Raw genomic sequence first — 23,245 nt, forward strand, 5'->3', positions numbered from 1 at the left:
TAACTGAAATATTGATCAGTGGCACACCAATAAGCCCTGATGACTGGAGAGAACTTTCTATTTCTATGTCTAATATCAATTCTCATATCATTTTAATCTTATTTTGTAGCACTCACCAGATGTACAGCTCTCACTTTTTGTTTATTGTCCCTCATGTATGAAGCAATAAGTACTTTGACCAACTCCCAGAAAATAGCCTACTCAATTAAGTCAAATACTCCCTAAATATTTTTTATAGACCACTGAGCCCAACATCAAGATTTAAAAGTACTCAACACCAGGGTGCAGGTTTGTACCCAATTTGCTCAAGGAAAAGCCAGCGTTTTAATCACACTCTTTGCGTGCAAAGGTAAGATTATTTTTAAATCCTCATGGTATGCACCTGCCTTAGTAAATCAGGGAGAGGTAATATCCAACATACACACATATAAAAAGTATAAAAGAAATAATATGAAATAATCATAGTACCCATAAGATGATGTCATCATCCATTGTGATGTTTCACTGTGCACATCATTATATGCCCATTCTGTAGACATCACCCAGCACTTTAGTGAATCTCTTATTGCCTCGCTGGTCCTTGCGTGTCATTAGGTCCCTGTACATGTGTTGGTAAATTAGTGGAAATGCTGTCAGAGCCTGAAGCAGGATGTCAGCGCCTGGCACAAGCAGGGATCCATCAGAGCTTGAAAGTGAGACAGCAAACTTGTTCTGTGTCCTCTTAAAAAGGACACAATGGTGTGACTTTCTCCCCTGTCACTTATAGAGGGTCTAAATTTAGGTCTGCAAACGATCAGCAAGGGTGCAGTTGCACACAGTACACATGCCATTAGGATAGTAATGACAAAGTCGCCATGGCAACTGTCATGCTAAAGCTGGGCTTCATCCTTCATTATAAAATGAGGGGCAATAGCTGCTTTAATATGGCATTATGGGTGATTAAATCGTACACTGTTGAGTTTTATTTCCAGTTTGATGATGACAGTCAATTCATTGTGACGATTATGGTTTCTCTTTCACTCTTCTCCGACTTTTTTCATTTTACCTTTCTCTGTGACTCATTATCTCATTTTTCATTGAGAAAATTAGGCGGTCTCGATGCAGAGAAAGGTCTCTGTAGGTCAGCTCACACCTGCTAGTGGTTACCTTTTAAAAACATTTCTGCTTAATAATGTGACCAATAAGCCGTAGAGACTGAGAGTCCATCCTATTTCCTTGGTTGGCCTTTTGCAGTAGCACTCATAGATTTGCTCTCAGGTCCCATGCTTACCAAAATGCCAGTGGACTCTTTAATGGAGCTATTAGTCTTTGGCTGTCCGGCCGACTGCCCTTGTTGAATCTTGGCGTCCTCTCCTGTTCAACAAGGTGACCATTAGCTAGATGTCAGTCACTCTCAAGATGGCTGTCTCTGCCTTACTCTACCCTTCTCCTCAGAAGGACAGATGTCACCCGAACAGGAAGAAGCTTAATTATTCATCCCCAGTTGGAGATGAATAATGGGTATTATTGATCCAGAGGATAAGAAGATAGGTTGCACCTGTCATTAGCGGCTATGATCCTGATTGTGATTACTCTCTTTCTCTTACCCACCCTCCCTCGTTCTTCTGTCAATAACAGGTCTTTATCAGTGGGTCACATTTGCATGTCTCCTGTCCTCTGCCACTTAATTGAGTTAGAGATAGCTTCTCTTACAGTACGATCAATGACTACAGCTCTTGGGTTTGGTGGAGTCACATGTATCATTTTTGTCGTGCCTCGATGGTCAGTGACATGCAAAGCTACTCATGCTGTTAACATCACTTGCCTTGTAGATAAAGTGATTAATTAAGTTTAAAAGGCAAACTTGAATCATACTATTATTACACCGTGTTTAGTGCCAAGATCAGCCCACCACCTGGCTTTGCCAATGTTTACTTCATTGAACAGCAGATATTTTTACCCATATTGATTGGCTGAGCTCCTGATACAAGAACTACCAGAGCAGCTATGTGATGCAAGAGCCAGCAGCTGTCATTGGCTGGGCTATAAGCTTGAAAATATGTAGTCTGAAAGCAGAGAGCAGAGGTTTTGTCAATATAAGCCAGATCTGTGGCCTCATATTGCAGAATGCTAAAGAAGAGCGTCTTAAAACAGTGTTTTAGCAGCTGTAAATGTCCTGTGGACCTGAGTGTCCTATAGGTCGGTTTTTTGCTAAGTACCAGAGGAGCTATAAAGCTAAAAATAAATAGTTCATGGATGAGACGGTAGCAAATAGCACCTAGGGAGAATCAATGCTCTGTGCTGAAGCCGCCTGGATGAAAGGGTCTGACACTGTAGGAGCCCTGCTGATTATTAACTCTTGATGTTCCTAATTACAAAAAAACCATAAGGAAGACTCCTGTTGTGCCTTAAAACAAAACTTTGATTTTTCAATCATGAAACACCACTTGTGAACCAAGGACATGACACAAACACAATGATGAACAGGGAGTTGTAAATACTTTAAAGGCCCAGACACACCTAACCAACATCAGAGATCTAGTGGTGTTGAAGGCAGACTATTGCTCCACCTCAGGTTGCCATTGCAGCAGGTGGCAGAAGTCTGTATTCGTCATTCAAAAAGGTAGAACAGAAGACAGATAGGACACATTCAAGATGCTAGTTAGCCAGTTAGCACATTAACAAAACAACTTGATGTTCAAAGAACAAATGATATTTACTATGCGCTAGCGAACCATTGAACCATTTCTGCTATAGAGCTCAATGGCCAGCAATAATAATCTTACCTAATTTAACATGTTCATTTTGATCTCTTGCCGTCTCGATTTTAAATGTGTTTGCTTTCCACACTTTTGTCTCTCATCTCTTGCACTGAACTGAACTGCCAATCAGAGCAATTTCATTACAGACAAGCTCTGCCAAATTGGCCACAAAGCTGCCAACTAGTGCCAACAGTGTGGGTCACACTGCAAAAACTGGGGCGACAGACTCTTGACGATGGCCCGAAACTGACCCGGCAGTCAGCTCGTGTTTCAAGGCCTTAGGATGGGATGATTGATGGTCAGTTGTGACACACCACAACAGTGGTGGAAGAAGTATTTAAGTCCTTTACTTGAGTAAAAGTACTCAATGCAGAATTCCACCACTGTATCACAATTACACTTATTAGTATTAGTCTATAGCGTTTTTTTAAAGTAATTATTCAGCTTATTATTCCTTCGTTGTGAAGACACAGTGAATGTGTTTCTTTGTAGAGTCTCGGAGACTTTACCACTCCGGGTCTGATCTTTACAACTGTGACTTTGAGGACAGGATATTTATCTGCTGTTGTCTGAACAAACAGTACGACTCCCTTTACAAAGCTGATGAGATGACAACTCTTAAAGGACTTTGATGTTGTCAGAAGATGTCTAAGAGCGGTTGTTAACAACACATTTATGAGGAGATGTTTGAGATGCTGTCATCACGTCCTGCTCATGTCGTTGTGCATTCTTTTAGTCACCGTGGTGAAAGACACCAAGGTATTTCCTAGGTTTTTTCGACCACGCTGCCTTGTCTTTCACCTGCATTTATTTGATCAACGCAGAGATCAGTGAGTATGTCGACATGCAAACTAGTATCCTGGTTTTGACTCATATCTTGGTTTGATCTTATTTGGAAATGAAATTTACATGCAGCATAGATAGACCTAATTATTCAGCTCTTTGTATACTTAATTCTAACTGTAACTGGTATCTTGTTCGTCCACATCAGTACAGGCATGCATTGAAATGTTTAACATCTGAGTTTCTCTCTGTCATTCTTATACACAGTAAACAGAGTTATATCAGCAGTTGTGGATGAGCCCAGTTTGGTTTACTGGATTTGACTTCTTAATCTGATCAACAATAATGGAAGATGAGATCAACAATGCAGTTAACTAGTTGCATTACCATTATCAGACTGTGACTTTTAGTTTAGCTTCTAGACCATTGCTACATTGTTTATATCTAAATGTTTGTTTTGGTGACTGACTAATATGTAATAATTTTAGGGACACACCTATGCACATATATATTTGAGCTTTATAACAGAGGGGTAAGAGCTTATCCAGACCTATACATGCACAAAGTGGAGAGATGTCAGAGTGAGGGGGCTGCCTTGGTCAGGCGCCCCGCGCGGTTGGGGGGTTCGGAGCCTTGCTCAAGGGCACCTCGGCAGTGCCCAGGAGGTGAACTGGCATCTCTCCAGTCACCAGTCCACGCTCCATATTTGGTCCGGACGGGGACTCGAACAGGCGACCCTCTGGTTCCCAACCCAAGTCCCTATGGTCTGAGCTACTGCCGCCCAATGTTGAGTCACAAGCCCCCTTCAGCATTGTTAGCTATGTTAGGACCGTTAGCTGTGTCAGTGCGGCTGGTGGTGATAACACACTAAACAATGCTAAAGGGATTTTGCAGCTCAAAAGAAGGCTGATTACTCAACCAAGGTGACCAGGGGGAAGACCATGGATGTCTTAAGAGAATAAAAAAAGAAGATCTTTTTCTTTTCTTTTCTTTTTTCTTTTTGAAATTACCTGGATGGTCAGTGCTGCTTCTGCATTGGGCCCATAGAGCAGGCGCACTAGAGACTTACGGCCACATACCATGGCTGAATGTGCCCCGGCAGCTGACTCCAGGTTTAGCACTCCTCTAACTTGAATGGTGATAAATGATTTAAACTCGCAGCTCTTTTAGACTTTCCAAATGTCATTGGACTGAATAGATTAAATCTTGATAGTGGAATGAACTAACCTAAATGAATTTATAAACGTCTCTTTTGCAATCAAAGTCTAATGAGAAAAAGTGTTTTTCAGCCCAGTGACATCACATTACGGGCTCCGGAAATTGCAGCACTGCTGTTTGGCCACAACAGAAATTGGCTTTAAAGCCCAGCACACCTCCTGGGGGCCTGGGGAAGACCGGAGGGTGGCCACCATGTTTCCACAGCAACACCATCCCATTACCTGGACTGTATTCCCAGCAGTAATAGTACAGTAAATAAGCAGTACTGCTAGCTCGCTCCCACCTGACCCATATGGTGTGCAGTGCAGAGCAACCAAGTCTAGATAACCAGTGGATATCAGAGGGTGGGCGATGGCGATGTTTTCACATGTTAACGCTGCTGGCAAGCTGTCTGTCAGCAAAGCCAACAGAAAGTAAAATAAAGGCAAGACAATTACATCATAAAACATAACAAATTTCATCACCTCAAAATGAAATGCGGCACTAAAGGTCACTGAGTCAGTGGAGCACCAAATCAAAAAGTAAGGCGTCTTGTATTTCACCTCATTTTGCATTTCTTTTGTAAGAATTAACCGGTTATTTACCGATGAATGGGTGTTGGGCTATTGAAAGCACAAGTAACTAAAACTAACATCCCTTACATTAACCCACATGCATTGATTCAATAAGTGAAACATGAGGTCAATAGAAAATGTCCTGCCTAAATACTTTGGTATAGTAGCTGAAAATGCAGTTTCCTAACTTTCGTGATGTCATTGAAAATACTGTACATCCTGATGATATTCACATAGCCTAAATAACTGAATTCAGCAGCTCATTACTTGACTTTATGTACTTTGTCTTATAGTTGCTATCTATATCTCACACAGACAAGAAGTCTCTGTATTTGCTTGTGATGAATTATATTCATCTCTAAACCTGACAGCAACAAGCTTTGTCTATGTCTTCACTGCCTTGGTTGCCGTGCAACCTCCATTTAACTTAATCTCAACTTTGATCAAAGTATTAAATTAAATCTGGCCTGATGAACAAGCAGTGAAGATATAAAGGTATCAAATAGCATTTTGAAAAATGAAGGATGTCTACTGATTTGATTTGTTTCGAGAAACTGATCAAATTAACATTTAATCTAGCAGGACAATTTAATCATCTCAGCAAACTGCTGTTATTGTGTATCTCCACTTTGATTCTTCAAGGAGATCTGTCTGTGAACAGGGCAAAAATAGACATGTGGGTTAACAGGCGGCATATGTGTGAATCACTATGTCAATTTTCACTTGTCACCTGCTACAATAACATTGATAAATGATAAAATTATTTTGTTTTTTATCTATCTATTATGATCGCCAGTGGTGGTGTTTGAAATTTTTGCCTGTAAATCCTCCCATCACTTTATGTTTGGTGACATCCATCAGCAATCAGTTAGAAGCCTAGAATAGTCAATCATCACCCTTCATCCTCTGCAGTGTAGCTCTGCTCACTGCAAAACCTCTGCCAGTAAACCTATCTCAGTCAGCCCACCCAGTCCATGCTGCACAATGCATCTCTGCTCTGCCTTGTTCATTGTTTTCCAAACAAAATTGCTCACATTGCTGAGTCATAGAGACTGTATCCCAGCGGCATGACTGACCTCAGATCTGATTAGTTTGTTCCCCCAGTGAGTAGGGTATCCAAACTCAATGTAGCCCACAATCTGGGCCTTGGATTAGCACTTAGCACACTCACAACACCGTTTTGCCAAACCCCTAGCTAGCTCAGTCTCCATAGAAGAGCCCAGTTTAAAAAGACATGAATAGATGTGTAAGAAATAACCCATGATGAAAGGAGAGTTATTCAATAAAAATGACTGTCGTCAGTTGCCGAGATTTCAGGATTTCAGAACTCACTTTGCAGACATACTTTTTAATTTTCAAGACCTAAACTGCTTTTATGTTGGACTGTCAACATTCTCCTACCCCCACTTTGTTTGATTCCCCTACAGTGAAGGATGGTGCTAGAAGCAAGTGACCAGCATCACAAGACATTTCAGCTCCAAAAAGAGCTGGGCTCTCAAGCACTGACAATGCAATAACTTACTGTCACTGTGCTTTCATGGGACTCCCTTAAAGCAAAGTATTCCCCCTTGATGGGCGTCGTTTTGTGGAGCACAGCTGTGCATGCTTTGACGGGCTTCATGACCATCTCAGCCAGTGCTCTGAGTGTATTTTCACATTTTGTTCAATGTATTTTAGTTTGTCAGTATATTTTAGCACTATTTAATTGTACATATTTTCCCATATAATGTTGTGATGGTCAAGCAGCAGCAGCAAGGAGCAAAAATAGAAGTGTGTCTTTGTAAACTGATGATCACAAGGAATATGAAAATCATCGCTGTTTGAAGTCACAGTTAGGTGTTATGTCTCTTGTGGCCAAGGCAAATATAACGTTAATAAACAACCATTTAGGCCACAGTTTAGCTAGCTTATCCAAAAAGTGATGTGACAACCCAATGTGAGCCAACCAGGATGTGCACCAGGCACATAGACGCAGGACATGAGGCACTGCCCCTGGGTGAAAACAACATGTTTTTAGTGAGTCCCATGCTTTCATGGTGTTAAGTGTTTTACTAGCTCTTGTTGTTGGGTTTCATTCATCATTAGCAAGCTTTTTATCATATGACTTTATGGTCAGTTACACTAAGAGGCTTTCTTCCTGAGATGTTGTATCAGTGTTGTTAGTATTCCTCTGGTTGCCTGTAGGTAGCTTGCTTCAGACAATGCCTTATTATGAATGGGTGCTTGTCTGAATCCATTTATCAGAATTTTAACCAATTTTAAAACATCCTGATCATTAATCATTTTAAATGACCCCTATATTCAGTATCAGAGGGACAAACAAACATTCTGCTGAAGTTGATGTAAATTGGAATTGTTCCGGATCCAAATACAATACGCAGCCAACATGTCTCTGAGTTTTCTGCAGGTTTTTCTTGTTCAGGTTTGTGTTACTGCTTCTTGCTGGGAATGCACCACCATCTCTCACTTGATCAGCAGTGCTTTTCCCACTTAATCCTGCCTCAGTCCTCACCTGGCTTCATTTTACCCCAACCCTGCCCACAGCCTTGGCCCCTGTCTCCATAGCTCATCACACACTCTGAATATTTGTGCTGATGAATGCTTGATTTGCTCGCCTCTCTGAGCCACAGATTTTGGGGATGGTGCCATATGGCTCTGTTGTTCTTGCTAAATCAAGTACACTTTGTATATTTCAAATATTTGAAAATATGAATTCCTAAGAGCTCTGTTTCAAACCAAATCTTATTCCATGCATGCTTCATCTCTGTGAGTTTACTGAGGATTTTGTCTCATGAAATGCTGTCTGACACCCGTGTAATGCAGTGAAGATGCAATAGCTTCTAATTTTTCACTTCACAATGACTTTTAGTTGCTACCTGGAGACAGAATAGTCTGTGTTTGGAGCTTGAGTTAATGCACGTCAACAGTAGTGATACTAAATTTGAACACATTCACTGGTTGCTGAGTTTCTGTATTTTCTGCTTCTCCCCCTCGATGTTGCTATGTGCTGCTGGCATGACCATGATCCTGATCATGTCATGTGTGACTCCCTCACACACAATGATTCTGTGTTACTAATGTTCCAGCTTGTCTGTCTTGGTTCCTCTTACTCAACTACCTGTCTGTGTCTGTGCTCTGTGTGTGTGTCTGTCTGTCGGTGCAAGAACATCCTCCTGGAAACAATCCGTCATGTCAAGAATTTGGAGAAGCTGTCATTCCTTGGTGTTTTTTCTGGGACTGTTTGCACACACACATACACAGGGAGGCTGCACACATGCTGTGAACCACTGAGGCAGTCCCATGACTGTTGCACTAAAACACACAGTGCCATTATCCTGTCCTAATTATACACGGCTCAGAGTCAGCCCTGCCTGTCTGGTTCTCAGGGGTTCTCTCCCCTGAGCTCACTTTTTTTCACTCATACCACGTTTCTCACATTTGCAGGCACTTTCTGACAGGGTTGTCAGCCTTATTTGGAAGGTAGAAACTCCCACTGGGCATGTTAGATGCTTAACTAGTTCAGACACGTGGAGCACATCTCTGTTGTATGGATTTTAACTGGTGGAGACAAGCAAATGCACCTGCGTAAAACTGCAGGGTGCAGCAGCTGAGCACAGGATGTCGCCACATCAGAAGCCTGTGTGATCTGTTAAACATGAAGCACTACCTCTTCTTCTGTTTGTTTGTACCCTTAATATGGTTCAGGTTGATATGCTTTATCAAATTATATTAAGTGTAGAGTTAGTTAGTACAAAGGTTAGCGTGGTTAAAAAAAAAAATGCAAGCCCAAATTAGGCCTGTCAGGATAATTACATTATCGACCTATCAAGGTCAGCAAAAATGATCGAGGTCATGTCCATATATGGTACGTTATTGCTTTGTGTTTACATTTGTGTCTATTTACATAAGAATGTCACCAAAATTTTAGTCAACATGTTGCCTGAATAAATAGTGCGGTTTTCCCTTCCATTCTAAAGCCGCCTTCATGCCGCCATGCAGTAACCACTACGGACCACAGCTGCAATGACAGGCAGGTGCTTCTGTAAACATTGGCAAGTGCAAGCTAACTTGTAGATGCATACTGACATTGCCAAAGATTTCTACATATTTGGACAATTTACTTTTTTTTCTCTGGTTGTCCTAATAAGTTGCTGGCACCGTAACTCTGGGTATTCAGACACCAACATTATCAGCTCCTCCATCTTGTCTTATTTTTGCTTGTGTGATGCTTGCTATTTGATAGACCAAAGCCAAGCAACAACCGCCGGTAGTTCAGATTTTGCTCAGCACAGCAGAGCAAAATCTGCGCGTGTTCACTTGGGTGGCAATGGCTTCATACCCCCACAGATACGTTCAAACCGCTTTCCCTCTGCTGCCTTTCCTACATTGAAATGACTGGAGGTGGCACATGGTAACTTAACCCTTCGTTACGAGTGGAGGCCCCATAAGACTTGGATGCAATGCCGAAGCGTTTTTTCACAGTGCCCGAGCCAAATGAACCGAAAAACAATATGCTGTGATGCGTTTTGCCGTCATTTCTTGTCAGATTAATAGTTCACTGCTCTTTGAAAGGTTGTAGTTGCAATATGCTATTATATTATCATAAGATCAGTGGCATAAAATGACGATAATATTGTTTATCGCAATTATGTCTCGGACAGTATATTGCCCAATAAAAGTAGTTATCATGACAGGCGCCAGAGGTCAGTGTCTACTGGTGGAACAGGCAGCTGAGCTGAGAAAGGTGTTGACTGCGAGTGGTGGGGATAACTTTACAGGACTGGTATGAACAAAAAATGCCGCTGTTGGAAGTATTGCCGCATATAACTTTATCTTAAAATGACCACCTCCAACACACATCATCTCAGTTCAGCCCAGTGATATATCGGTATTCACTGCGAAAACAAGAGTCATCAGGTTCTTCAGCAAGAAGGGCATTTATTTGTTGTCTGTTTTTTATTATATGGACAATAAGTATTTAAATCCAGCAAGACTTGTTTAAGTAGGCTAATTTCATTTTAGAAACACAGCATTGTATGTTAGACATACGTGCTAAAATGACTTTTATCACCGATAGCTCAGCCTTTATTCCTTGTTTGTTTGTTTTTTTTAACACAAAGACTGTCATATACCGTATAGCCTGGTGAAATGTCAGTAAGGTATGAAGGTATGAAAAAAAATACTGCCCAAGCCTGTTGTCCTCTTAAGTTTTTGGCTTTACAGAAGTTTGACAGACCTGCTGTGCCTAGTTACAGTTGCTAAGCTTTGATTGCACAATCATTTTTCAGGGGAAGGGTTTCGTAAACAGTCAGTATTAGTTATCTGGTGCTTTATAGACTAATGATTAATCAATAATGAAAATAATCAATTCGCAGTTAGCCCTAGACTTTGTGCTCATAAGAGCGTCTTTGTTGTTTTAAATTGAAAAAAAGAGACAGATGTAGCTACATGAGTGCTTCACGAGATAACACAAGACTGCTGCTGACATTCATGTCAGTTCATATCTCTGCCAGCAACATTGCCTCCTGTGGGAATCTATTCCTGGTCAACAGCTGACAGCTTTAATTTGCATAACATCCCTAATTCTAACATGCAAAAAATCTAACATTAAAGTAATAATTGCGCAGCTCTGTGTTTCAGCTCCTCTCTCTCAGTCTCTCATAATCTGTGTCACATCTTCAAGTCTTCCCTCTGCAGCTGTAAGGAAATGCTCTGAACAGAATCAGGAGTGTGATTTTGTGCCCCTTCTCTTGTTTTGTTGTCCAGGTGGAATCGCGGGACACGTTGAACAGCATTGCGCTCAAGTTTGACACCACACCCAACGAACTGGTTCAGCTGAACAAGCTGTTCTCCAGAGCAGTGGTGCCTGGCCAGGTGTGAACCGCCGTGCACGCCATCACTGATATATTCAGCTGCATCACTTCATCACAGTCCTTCAGCAACCTCATATCTGCACCTTTTCACAATCCGGTCAATCTCACAGTAGCTACTTCGACAGTTCATAATGCATTCTCAATGGTTTGTCTTGGTCTCACAGTCACTTAACATTTTCTACTGTGCTTATTGGAAACTAGGTGGAGAGATTGGAGATAGTTTTTTTTTTTGGGAACATCACATGCTGCATGTGTTTATCCTCCCACTCTCCCAGAGGAAATTGCTGACTCACTGTTCACATCCCTACTATCTGTATCCCAACTTAATTGCCTGCTAATTACAGTGTCATTTGTCCCATTAGGATGCAATTCATTGCAAAGGACCTATTTTGTTTCTAAAAAAAAAAAAAAAGGCATAATAATATGTGTGATGCTTGAATTCTCCCACAGACGCTTAAGTTCCGACAACATGACACAAACTACCCATCTTTAGCCCGCTAAACATACTGCCAGCTTCCCTGGCTTTCATCTTTGTCTTTTCTTTTTTCAGTAATTCTAAATGAGTTTTTGAATTGGGAAAAGTGACAAACATTCAAAACGATATTTTGTCTCTGTATTTCTTGGCGTCAAAATGAAATCCAGACGAATGGGGACGAACCACATACGCCAATCCTGTTGGCATCGTCCCCTGTCTCAGCTCTCGGCAAACAATGCAGAGTTGATCTGCGTCCAAGCAGTGGGATGTAGAGAGCACTTACTGGACCATCAGCTCTCTTCTCCTTCCACAGCTCAAGCGTATACCACAACATAAACAGCTCATTTCTTGAACCCTAAAGCTGTACCTAGATAAATATTTCATCTCTCAACTTCTTGTAGATGCCAAAAATGTACAATCCAAAAAAGAATTTCAATATTAAATTCAATGAGGAACTACGGCCATTTTCAAAATTCATAAATGTTATTCCTGTGGTCTGAGACAGTCCAACAGTATTATTATACATGAGCAACTCTCTCCTAAATCCAAAAGCTAGGGTGTTAAAACTCTAATGTGTTGAAGTATAAAGTCTGGACCTCCTCCATAGACAGTGAATTAGAAATGATGTTATAGATGCCACTTAAAGTACCCAGGGGAATGTTTTGAGTATAGATCGAATCACAGTGACATTGCACTAACAACAATGATCACCTCCAGGGAGACAACTGACAATTGTATAACTGGTAATCATATTTATTTCTATCTGATACTTGGTCAATCCTGAACTCCTGTTTTTGTCACTGGAGTCTGGTGGCGTTGAGATGATAACTTCAGTCCCCTGTCGGAAAAGGCAGTCTAACTGCAAGGTAAAAATATTCTAAATATATATACAGTCAAACTGATATTGATATTTTATAGGTATGTCTTATTAAGATGGCTAAATACTAACCAACTGAGGCAACGTTAGCTCAGCACCATTTAATTTTATATGTGTGATGCAGGGGTTTTCTACCTGGATGTTATTGTAAACAAACATTGTGATTCGGTCAATATGGGTACATTCCCTGTTTTAGAACTAAGAACATTACAGTTGAAAAGCTCATTTTGGTGTCAAAAAGAAAACAAATATTCTGTGGGTCGTTGTCTCTGACGCAGCCACAGCCTTTACATCCTATGATATCACAAGTTTGACACTTCCTCTCTGGTTTCAGGCTTTGAGAGAGTAGCTCATATTCACAAATATTAAGTGAACTTTTCTAGGCCATGGAAATAACATATTTAAAATCTTAATTCAGGTGGTGTTCCCTTTTAAAGGCTTAAAAACCACTTATCTTTTTTTCTGAAAATAGATATTATACAGGTTATACAGTAATGAACATGTAGAGGGCTTCTCTTAAGAGATAAATTCAACATTTTGGCAAAGTACTCTCATTAGTTTATTTGCTGAGAGTTATATGAGAAGATCAATACCACTCTCTCGTGCGTGTATGTTGAATATGAAGCTACAGCCAGGACATGGTTAGCTTGAATTACCATAAAGATTGGAAACAGCCAGCAGGGCCCTTAAACTGCAACTTGTGGTTTTTACACGTTGGTTTCTTTACAGAGAAAAACACCCAGGATAACTTGTTAATTAGTGACTTCTAGAAGTGCTGGTAAGGATTGTTTTTAAATCTTTGGACAGAGCCAGTCTACCGTAACTGAGTTTAACCCATGCATGTATTAAAAGAGCTGCGTAGGGGGCGCCCACTGGCTTACCTGGTAGAGCAGGTCCAACATGTTCCAAGACACACTGTCTTGCTGCAGGGGGCTGGGGTTCAGTTTCAACCTGCAGCCCTTTGCTGCATGTCATTCCCACGCTCTCCCCCTTTCATGCTAAATCTGTCCTATCAAATAATGACAAGAAAGCCCCCCAAAATATCTTATCTTATCTGCTCTACCCATAGAGCAAGCGCATTAGAGACTTCCGCCCGCCGAGCCTGCCACTTCCGGTTCAGCACTCTGCTTACTTGAATGGGAATAAAATGATTTAATCTTATGGCCCCGCTAGACTTTCCAAATGTTATCAGACCAAATGCATCAAATCCTGATATTAAAACAAGTCATTTCATTGGGTTTGTGACACTTGAAAGAATTTAGCCACTGATTTACCCTGTTTCCAGTCTGTATGGTAAGCCTAACTGTCTCCTGGCTGTAGCTTCACACTCAACTAATTTTCCTTTTCCTCTGTTATTAAACTAAATATCTTTTGGTTTGGGGAATTCCTAGGGCATTTTTCACTATAATCTGACATTTTATTATTTAAATGATTAATTAGTTAATTGAGAAAATAATCAACAAATTTATAAATTATGAAAATATGTGGTAGTTGCTGTCCTGTATAGAAATAAACTAAATTTGGCTGTCACCATGTGCTAACTACGTAAAAATTATCAGTTCCCTCATCCCCATAACTGCCAACTCCAACAAGTTGACTTGATCATCATAACTGTCATTTTCCCTTTCTCCATTTATCCCTGTCAGTGGCCTGAGGCTATTCACATGATTTCATGTCATTTGCCTTGTCAGTGTTGTGGTTGGGTTGTGTGTGAACTGTATGCATATGTGTGAGAAAGAGAGATTCTCTTTTTTCCCCTCCTTGTGTGTGCATGCGTGGTGTACAATGCGTGTTTGCACAAAGGCAGCGCCTGTGTAAATACAGACATGGATTGTGTTTGCAGGTTCTGTATGTTCCTGATCCCGAGTACGTCTCCAGTGTTGGAAGCTCTCCTTCCCTCAGTCCCATCAGCCCCCTGTCTCCCACCTCCTCAGAAGCTGATTTAGAGAAGGTGACGGTATGTTGACCACACCTCTGATGCACAATCTCACACACTCAGAATAAGTGTATTAACAGTTTTCATGCTATTTGTGGGCAGAATCAAGAACTGTATGAAATATAGTATTGTAGATGTTTGATCTAAAACTTATTAGTCTTACATGCAATAGATGTTAGTGGTCTTTTTGTAATAACCTCATTCCTGCTAAAGTATGTTACTATTCAGGTGACAGCTAACAGAACCAAAGTGTTTGATGTGGGGCCATTGTCTTCTTTAATTTGGTCAGAAATAGTTCACTATGATCAATAAGGAAGTTTACCAGCAGAGAAGTGCCAAAGGCTGTATATCACAAATGCATTCAATGCCACAATATCTTCCATCTTAAATTTTAGGAACTGCAAGCAGACAAGAGATCATGCAACAGAAACAATAGACTCATTGCACCTGATTATCATACACAGTGTCTCACATACAGTACTTGCACATATACAACCAACCCAACAGGAATAGTCCATGCCTCCCTGTCACCGCTATATACACCCTGTCATGCACACCATAAACTGACTTATCCTTCAACCACTGCTGTCACATTTTAAAGCCCTGTTCATTGTCAGCCTAAAGGTGAACATCCAAGATGATGTGTCACACTGTCGAGGGCAAAAAAAGACAAGAATTGCCAATCATTTCCAAGGATGGGTCACACATTCCAAGGACAGGACAGGAGGTGTTGTGTGTATACTATGTTTCACATAAAGTCATCATCAAGGACATATGTGTTGCTTCACAAACTGTTCTTCATTTTGTCGTGGAGGCACTTGTGGAGAATGTGAGGTGATTTGTTGGAGTGCATTATCCAAGAAAACATACAGTACAGGCCAAAAGTTTGGACACACCTTCTCATTCAATGCGTTTTCTTTATTTTCATGACTATTTACATTGTAGATTCTCACTGAAGGCATCAAAACTATGAATGAACACATGTGGAGTTATGTACTTAACAAAAAAAGGTGAAATAACTGAAAACATGTTTTATATTCTAGTTTCTTCAAAATAGCCACCCTTTGCTCTGATTACTGCTTTGCACACTCTTGGCATTCTCTCCATGAGCTTCAAGAGGTAGTCACCTGAAATGGTTTTCCAACAGTCTTGAAGCAGTTCCCAGAGGTGTTTAGCACTTGTTGGCCCCTTTGCCTTCACTCTGCGGTCCAGCTCACCCCAAACCATCTCGATTGGGTTCAGGTCCGGTGACTGTGGAGGCCAGGTCATCTGCCGCAGCACTCCATCACTGTCCTTCTTGGTCAAATAGCCCTTACACAGCCTGGAGGTGTGTTTGGGGTCATTGTCCTGTTGAAAAATAAATGATCGTCCAACTAAATGCAAACCGGATGGGATGGCATGTCGCTGCAGGATGCTGTGGTAGCCATGCTGGTTCAGTGTGCCTTCAATTTTGAATAAATCCCCAACAGTGTCACCAGCAAAACACCCCCACACCATCACACCTCCTCCTCCATGCTTCACAGTGGGAACCAGGCATGTGGAATCCATCCGTTCACCTTTTCTGTGTCTCACAAAGACACGGCGGTTGGAACCAAAGATCTCAAATTTGGACTCATCAGACCAAAGCACAGATTTCCACTGGTCTAATGTCCATTCCTTGTGTTTCTTGGCCCAAACAAATCTCTTCTGCTTGTTGCCTCTCCTTAGCAGTGGTTTCCTAGCAGCTATTTGACCATGAAGGTCTGATTGGCGCAGTCTCCTCTTAACAGTTGTTCTAGAGATGGGTCTGCTGCTAGAACTCTGTGTGGCATTCATCTGGTCTCTGATCTGAGCTGCTGTTAACTTGCGATTTCTGAGGCTGGTGACTCGGATGAACTTATCCTCAGAAGCAGAGGTGACTCTTGGTCTTCCTTTCCTGGGTCGGTCCTCATGTGTGCCAGTTTCATTGTAGCGCTTGATGGTTTTTGCGACTCCACTTGGGGACACATTTAAAGTTTTTGCAATTTTCCGGACTGACTGACCTTCATTTCTTAAAGTAATGATGGCCACTCGTTTTTCTTTAGTTAGCTGATTGGTTCTTGCCATAATATGAATTTTAACAGTTGTCCAATAGGGCTGTCGGCTGTGTATTAACCTGACTTCTGCACAACACAATTGATGGTCCCAACCCCATTGATAAAGCAAGAAATTCCACTAATTAACCCAGATAAGGCACACCTGTGAAGTGGAAACCATTTCAGGTGACTACCTCTTGAAGCTCATTGAGAGAATGCCAAGAGTGTGCAAAGCAGTAATCAGAGCAAAGGGTGGCTATTTTGAAGAAACTAGAATATAAAACATGTTTTCAGTTATTTCACCTTTTTTTGTTAAGTACATAACTCCACATGTGTTCATTCATAGTTTTGATGCCTTCAGTGAGAATCTACAATGTAAATAGTCATGAAAATAAAGAAAACGCATTGAATGAGAAGGTGTGTCCAAACTTTTGGCCTGTACTGTATATGTTGTCTTTATTATGCTTTCATAACTAAAAACAGATTGTAAGGCAGCAGACAATGGAGGTTTACTGTAATTGAGTTGGCATCATGAGAAGGAGGACATTAAAATATAATAAAGTCTGAGATTTATATTCTTTGTTGTCTTTGATGCAAAGGCAGCAAGGATGATCACCAATAAAATCACAAAAAAAATTGATGATAAAAATGTCATATGAATTATAGGTAGGATAATAAACTTAAGCCTGATTTATAGTAAAACTCAACAAATTTGATAAGTGTTGCTCGAGAGAACATAAACAGTCGCGTGTTTTTGTCAAATTATGTTTTAGTAAAAGGTTTCAGTTATCTTATGGTAGTCAGAGTTCCCTGTGTTTTTACAGTGCAAGTCTGTTTTAGTTGTGTTTAGTGAAGCATAATCTGCACGGACAGCTGTTAAAATCTCACAGATATCCCACTCCATATGTGTTTTTCACTTATTAACCATATCTGTCATATTGATTGATCAGCTCCCAGTTTGTCTGTGAGCTGCACATTCCTCTTACTCCATATGGTGGGCAGGGAAATAACATTAGTGAATCAGTACATGTAAAAAGTGATTTCTTCCCATGAGGATGACATGAAATTTTTTTTAGGTTCAGTAAATGTTTGCTGTCAGTCAGCCTGGTGAAAGCAGTTTGGCCGGCCTTGTCCTCTCAGCTCCTCAGGAGCTGCTACTGCTGACAGACGGCTGCTTCTGTGGACAGAGACGCTGAATGGTTGAAGTCGATGTGGGTTGCAAAACAAAATATGATCATGCGCAATGTAACAAAATTCTCCAAGTGCATGACATAAAAGGAAAGTTTCAAGCGATCTTGTGTTCTGTCAAAAATATGTCATTACGGTCAAGCAACACTCATCAATTTAATGTGTGTCTGTAACTTTTGCTGCCTTCTCGGCCAGGTCCCTCTTGAAAAAGAGATTCTTAATCTTAATGAGGCAAACCTGGATAAATAAAGTTTAAATAAATAAATAAAAATAAAATAAATCAAAAGTGTCGAGCACCCAACCTTAAGTCAAGCTTTATACACTTCCAACTTTCCACAAGCCACAATCTGATCTTCTTTATGAGCGTGTGGTTGTTCAGCTCAGCCCTGACTGACGTGTTCAGAGAGATCAGTGGTGTATCTTTACTGAGTAGTCAAAGCAGCTCAAAACAAGACAATTAGCCAGCAGCATTAGACTTCTTTTTTATCTTGTTAATTAGCTTTTCTAGCAAAAAGCCTTGTTCTGTTTTTCACTTTCCCCAGGGTCTAAAAATGCCATGCCTCTGCTGCTCAGATCCTAGAGAACTCAGAGAAGGTGCAGTAAAAATCAGACCATCTAGGACAGTACTGTTCAAACTTCCCTTCAAAATGTAGCCAAGTAAGCTGCTTAAATATAGCATATACTTAAGCATATTTAAATAAATAATATCTAGTCACACAAAGAAACACAGTTTAAAAATATGTTTACTTCCTGTCTGCATTCGGCTAATTTACTTTAATACTTAAATATGTCTTATTATATTGCTGTCACAAGAAGGAAGTGCAAAACATGCAGTTACATGTGTTGGTTCATATATTTATATGTCCAAGAAGACCATGACCTCGTGTGTGCTGTATCCATTAGTATGTCTGCTTCATATTCAAACTGACCTATGGAGGGAGAAACAGATTACCATAGCAACTTTTCTGGGAAAAAACAGCTTGTGGTCCTTTTCAGTCATGATGCTGACATGTGGAATTGCTGGAGCATTGACAGAACAAAGTGCATGTGTGAAACAGGCTATTAGAGAAAAGGTCTCTGCTAATGCACGGCTCTTAATTAGTATGCAAGCTGCTGACAGCAGTTTTGGTTTGATTCATTGTTGTAGTTTCTTTGCAGGAACATGGAAATGACACGAATTGCACATGTGGTCAGATGTGTGTCTGATCACCTCCAAGTGCTGCATGTAAACAATGTATGGTGATAAGCCAGGGTACTTGCTAAAGCAAAAATCTATGCAGTATCTCTTGAATAACAGTATCACCTTGTTGTTTTGTTTTTGGGTTTATTACTGCTCTAAAATATATGGCCCATTTACTTTACATCACATTTTTCCCACTTGTCCCTCTCAGCTTCACCGTTGTCACATGAGAACTAGAGCCAGAGGTTAGAGGCGTGTTGTTTGTGTCTGTAGTGACTTCAGGTCAGGTCCCGTCAGCCGTACACATCCTGTTCTCGCAGCTCTAAGACCAGCAGTGTAAGCCATCTCCCTCAGGTACTGTGTCTGCAGCATCTGAATGAGCCAATCACTAAGCACGGCAGGAAGCCCAGTAGTCCCTTAAGAAATATGACTCTTTGCTGGTCTCCATGGAAACGGATGTCTTGTTTTGCCGCTTTTGCAAGAAAATGGATACTGCTTTCTCCATCGCCATCACTGTCACTGCTGCTTCACTTGAGTTTCTGCACCCTCCCACCACAAAGCACTCCCCTTTCGTCTGCTCTCATCTCTGTCCGTTAATTTCTCCCCGGTTGCCAAAAGAAAGGGCCCCGTTCATTTACTGCTTATCTATTTAGGTCATGCCTGCGAGAACAGGAGCATACTCTGCGGCTCTCGACGGGTGAGGATCAGAGAAAGGGGCTGTGACTGCAGTGAAATTAAGCCTTTAAAAGTGATGCCGTGTCTGATATTTAGAGCAACTAATGAACGGAGCAGCTCGCTTTCCCAGACAAGCAGCCAGGCAGCAATTATTCCAGGCGGAGGAAGTGTGCTTGGAAGGCAGAAGGGAGGGAACATTACCTCACCCGATGTGCCAGCTCTGTATGTGTTTGTGGAGGCGTTGTGTGTGTATCCGTGTTTGTCTGTCTGTGTGTGAAAGTGTGCGTCTGTATCTGTCAACTCTGCATGTTTGTGTGTGCCTGCCTGCACACTGCTATCTATTTCCCTTCCTGTGTGTGGTACTTGGTAGTCTTATAGAAGCAAGCAGTATCCAGGTGCTGTTTGATTTTTAAACCACAGGAAGGACCTTAATAACTCACTCGGCTTCTTTTATTTATTTTTTTTTTCTCCAGAATCCCCAGCATCTTTTAATTACAAGCCAATTTTGGTGCTCTGCACGCACATCTCAATGAGGATATTATCCAAATAAATGGTTCTGGTAGGTTCGTAGTAATAGCAATGCAAACAGCGAATAGCTAGTATACCCCGATGAAGAAGAGTGCTCTGAAGAGAAACTCTTTTCAGATGCTTCTTTTACTTTTGGATGTAAAAAGTCAGCACCAGATGTTTCAAAAGCCTTTAAGATGTACGAATAGCTTGTCAAATAATCAAAGCAATTATGCATAACAGAGGTTGTGTCACTGCAGAATATTTTGTGTGTCTACTTATTTAAACCAAAACAAAAATCATATGCATTTGTCGTTTTTAATGAAACTCTGCTAAGGTTCACATGGTTGAATGCTTCAGTTTCCCATGAAATAAAGCCAGTACATGAGAACGCAGAACACAAAAACAACACAAGGCTCAAAAAAGCATGATGCACTCAAAAGAAAAGTACACAAATAAAATGATGAGTTATGTTTCAGATTAATATGGACATCCTTTGGAAAAGCAACAAAGGGGGGGACCAAATTTCATCATTAGCCAGTGCTGAAGTGAAGGTGGCTCCAGAAGCGCTGAAGTAAGATTATTTGCTGTAAAAAGTCCCATCATATTGAACAATCTTCGTCTTGGCCTTGCCAAAAATGATCATCTTTAGGTCGTGTTATGGTACCAGCCACCTTAGAAAATTTAAATCCCCAGTAGTTAACCAGCTCAGAACAGGAAAAGTTATACATTTGATGACTCTGTGTAACCTTTGCTAAACAATGGTAGTTACAGGATAGTGGTAAATTCTTAAGTAGTTTAACAGTAGCATGTGTGTAGAAGAGCCATGAAGTCAAAGAACTGACTCAATAATGTCAGTTACACAACATTATCTAGCTTGAGTTCATTAACATTAGCCGCCATATGCTACTGGTCAAACCCATAGACCCTATATAAAAATGGAGCTTGACAGCTTCCCAAAAGTGAAGCCAAATCATCTTGGTCACCGCCTCATGGCTGGCTGCAGTATAGATCATAAACTCCGCCTTCTCCATGTTAAGCGGATGGGAAATGGGCCAAACTAGTAAATCAAAGTAAATGTCAAATTAATATTTTCCAAAGATCATGGTTTCTGATTTAAGGTAGTTGTTATCACGCTGATGTACACTGAAGTGTTGACTATGGCCATAGCCGTTACCAAAGGCATAATGGTTTTGGGCTGTCCGTCCGTCCATACGTCCCATTCTTGTGAACATAGTATTTCGAGAACATCTCAAGGAAATTTCTTCAGATTTGGCTCAAATGTCCACTTGGACTCAATGATGAACTGACTAATTTTTGGTGGTCAAAGGTCAAGGTCACTGTGACCTTGTCTGTCTCATTCTTGTTAACATGATACCTTGAGGGAATTTCTTCAAATTTGACACAAACATTCTCTCAGACTGAAGAATAAACTGATTATAGTTTGGTGGGCGAAGGTCATGGTCAGTGTGACCTCAGAAAATGTGTTTTTGGCCGTAACTAAAGAATTATTGCACTAATTATGACAAAACTTAAAAAAACAAAAAACAAATGTCAAACAGGATAATATGATGAAGTGATGACATTTTCCAAAAGATCAAAGGTTATCTGCTGCAAAATATGAATCCAGCATGTGCTTTGATGCACAACACTGGTCACGCTTCAGTGAGCAAGGTAAAAGTTACATCCAGCCATGTTGTTAAGTGTTTCTGTGACGGAGCTGAAGGCCAGATAAGGCAGCTCTGAAGTGTCTTCATGCTCTTGGTCTGCCTGCTGGCCTGCTGGTACTGGCAGCAAAAAGTAACACATCTTGCAGGCATGGATCGTTGGCTGGATGACTGCGTGTGGTTGTGTGCGCGCGCACATATGCGTGTGTGTATGTGTGAGTGTGTGTGCATGCATGGGAAGCTGGCTGACTTTCCGGCTGGCGGTCTTGCTGTCGTTGGATTATTTGGCAGCTACAGACTCACTGGCATACTGGCTTTCTGGTCATCTGTGTGGGCAGGCGCGTCCTCTTTGTCCTATCCAGACCATCCTCATGCTCATACTGACAAACACACACACACACGCTTACTCACCATGGTGGCACAGCTACTACTGTGACCTTCTCTGTCTCTTCCTCTTTTGGCACCTCTTTTGCCTCCTTCCTTCCGTCCTTCCTTCCTCCCTTCCACTGGGGTGTGATCTAAAATTAGTGATGGAGGAAGTAGGACCAGTTTAGATTACCTTTATGTCTGGTGCCACATAGGTACATTTGTGATGATTTCACTTAGATGAACGGGTTTCATCTCCTAAAATCCAACATCCACTAAGCCTGCTGTGTTTAAGTGAGAATCTTTTAGTTACCTTGTAAAATGATGTTTTGTTTTTTAACATGGCAGCTTCAGTTAATCAGCTTATCAGGGTGCCTTCCTGTCATCAGACTGTAATTTTGGGTAATATGAACAACAGTACAGACTGTACTTGAGGACCTCTGGCTACTGACGTGTGATGAATCCCAACCATTGTGTGTTCCCTCTTGCAGAACACAGCCATGCCCACAAGGTGGAGCTATGGATTGATTTTGATTGCACCATGTGTCACTGACAAGGTCAAAGCTGGGTGGCACCTGCAGACTTCCTCTCTGAGATCTTCATTATTACATAGAGACAAATATAACTAATATTCGTAACATTTTAAAATAGATTTGTCAAAGAAATTACACTTTTAGAAAATGTTATCTTTCTTATTTATATGGACTACTACAGAATGCTTTTATTGATTTAATATCTCTTATATTTACAATATACCCCTCTGTCCTTCGCTACCACACTGGCCTGGATAGAAGCCATATTTGAATGCCTCTTTCTAGACTTTTCTCTCTTTTTTTAACTGGGAGAAGTATTGGTTGCAAACTAAAAGGATATTGATTTGTGTAGCCCCACTACAGCTGTCATCTAATGCAGTTACACCCATCTCCTGTCCCCACCATCAGTGTCAGCAACCCTCACAGCTCCCCATAGAGCAGATTACTGTGATGCCTCCACAAAACCCTAAAAACCCTCAGAGACGAGCTCCTGGTGGCCCCGTCAGGCCTTCTCTTGCCAAGCACCCCTCCTCTCCTTTTCTCACCTCGGCTTTTCTCTTCCTGTACGTCTGTTTCAATACTCTTCCATCCCACCTTCTTCCTCCCACCCTCATCTCC

General features: G+C 41.1%; 1 protein-coding gene across 5 annotated transcripts in view; it reads left to right on the forward strand.

Annotated features, from left to right (window-relative positions):
• The window catches only part of oxr1a (oxidation resistance 1a), a 219,873-nt gene that overhangs the window by 161,346 nt on the left and 35,282 nt on the right, over positions 1-23,245 (forward strand). For all 5 annotated transcript variants that reach the window (XM_078171977.1, XM_078171976.1, XM_078171979.1 and 2 more), the window contains 2 exons: positions 11,063-11,170; positions 14,365-14,478. In XM_078171977.1, coding sequence (XP_078028103.1) covers positions 11,063-11,170; positions 14,365-14,478 — 222 coding nt within the window. The remainder of the gene's footprint in view (positions 1-11,062; positions 11,171-14,364; positions 14,479-23,245) is intronic.

This window comes from Epinephelus lanceolatus, chromosome 10 (genome assembly GCF_041903045.1).
Source record: "Epinephelus lanceolatus isolate andai-2023 chromosome 10, ASM4190304v1, whole genome shotgun sequence".
Lineage (NCBI taxonomy): Eukaryota > Metazoa > Chordata > Actinopteri > Perciformes > Serranidae > Epinephelus > Epinephelus lanceolatus.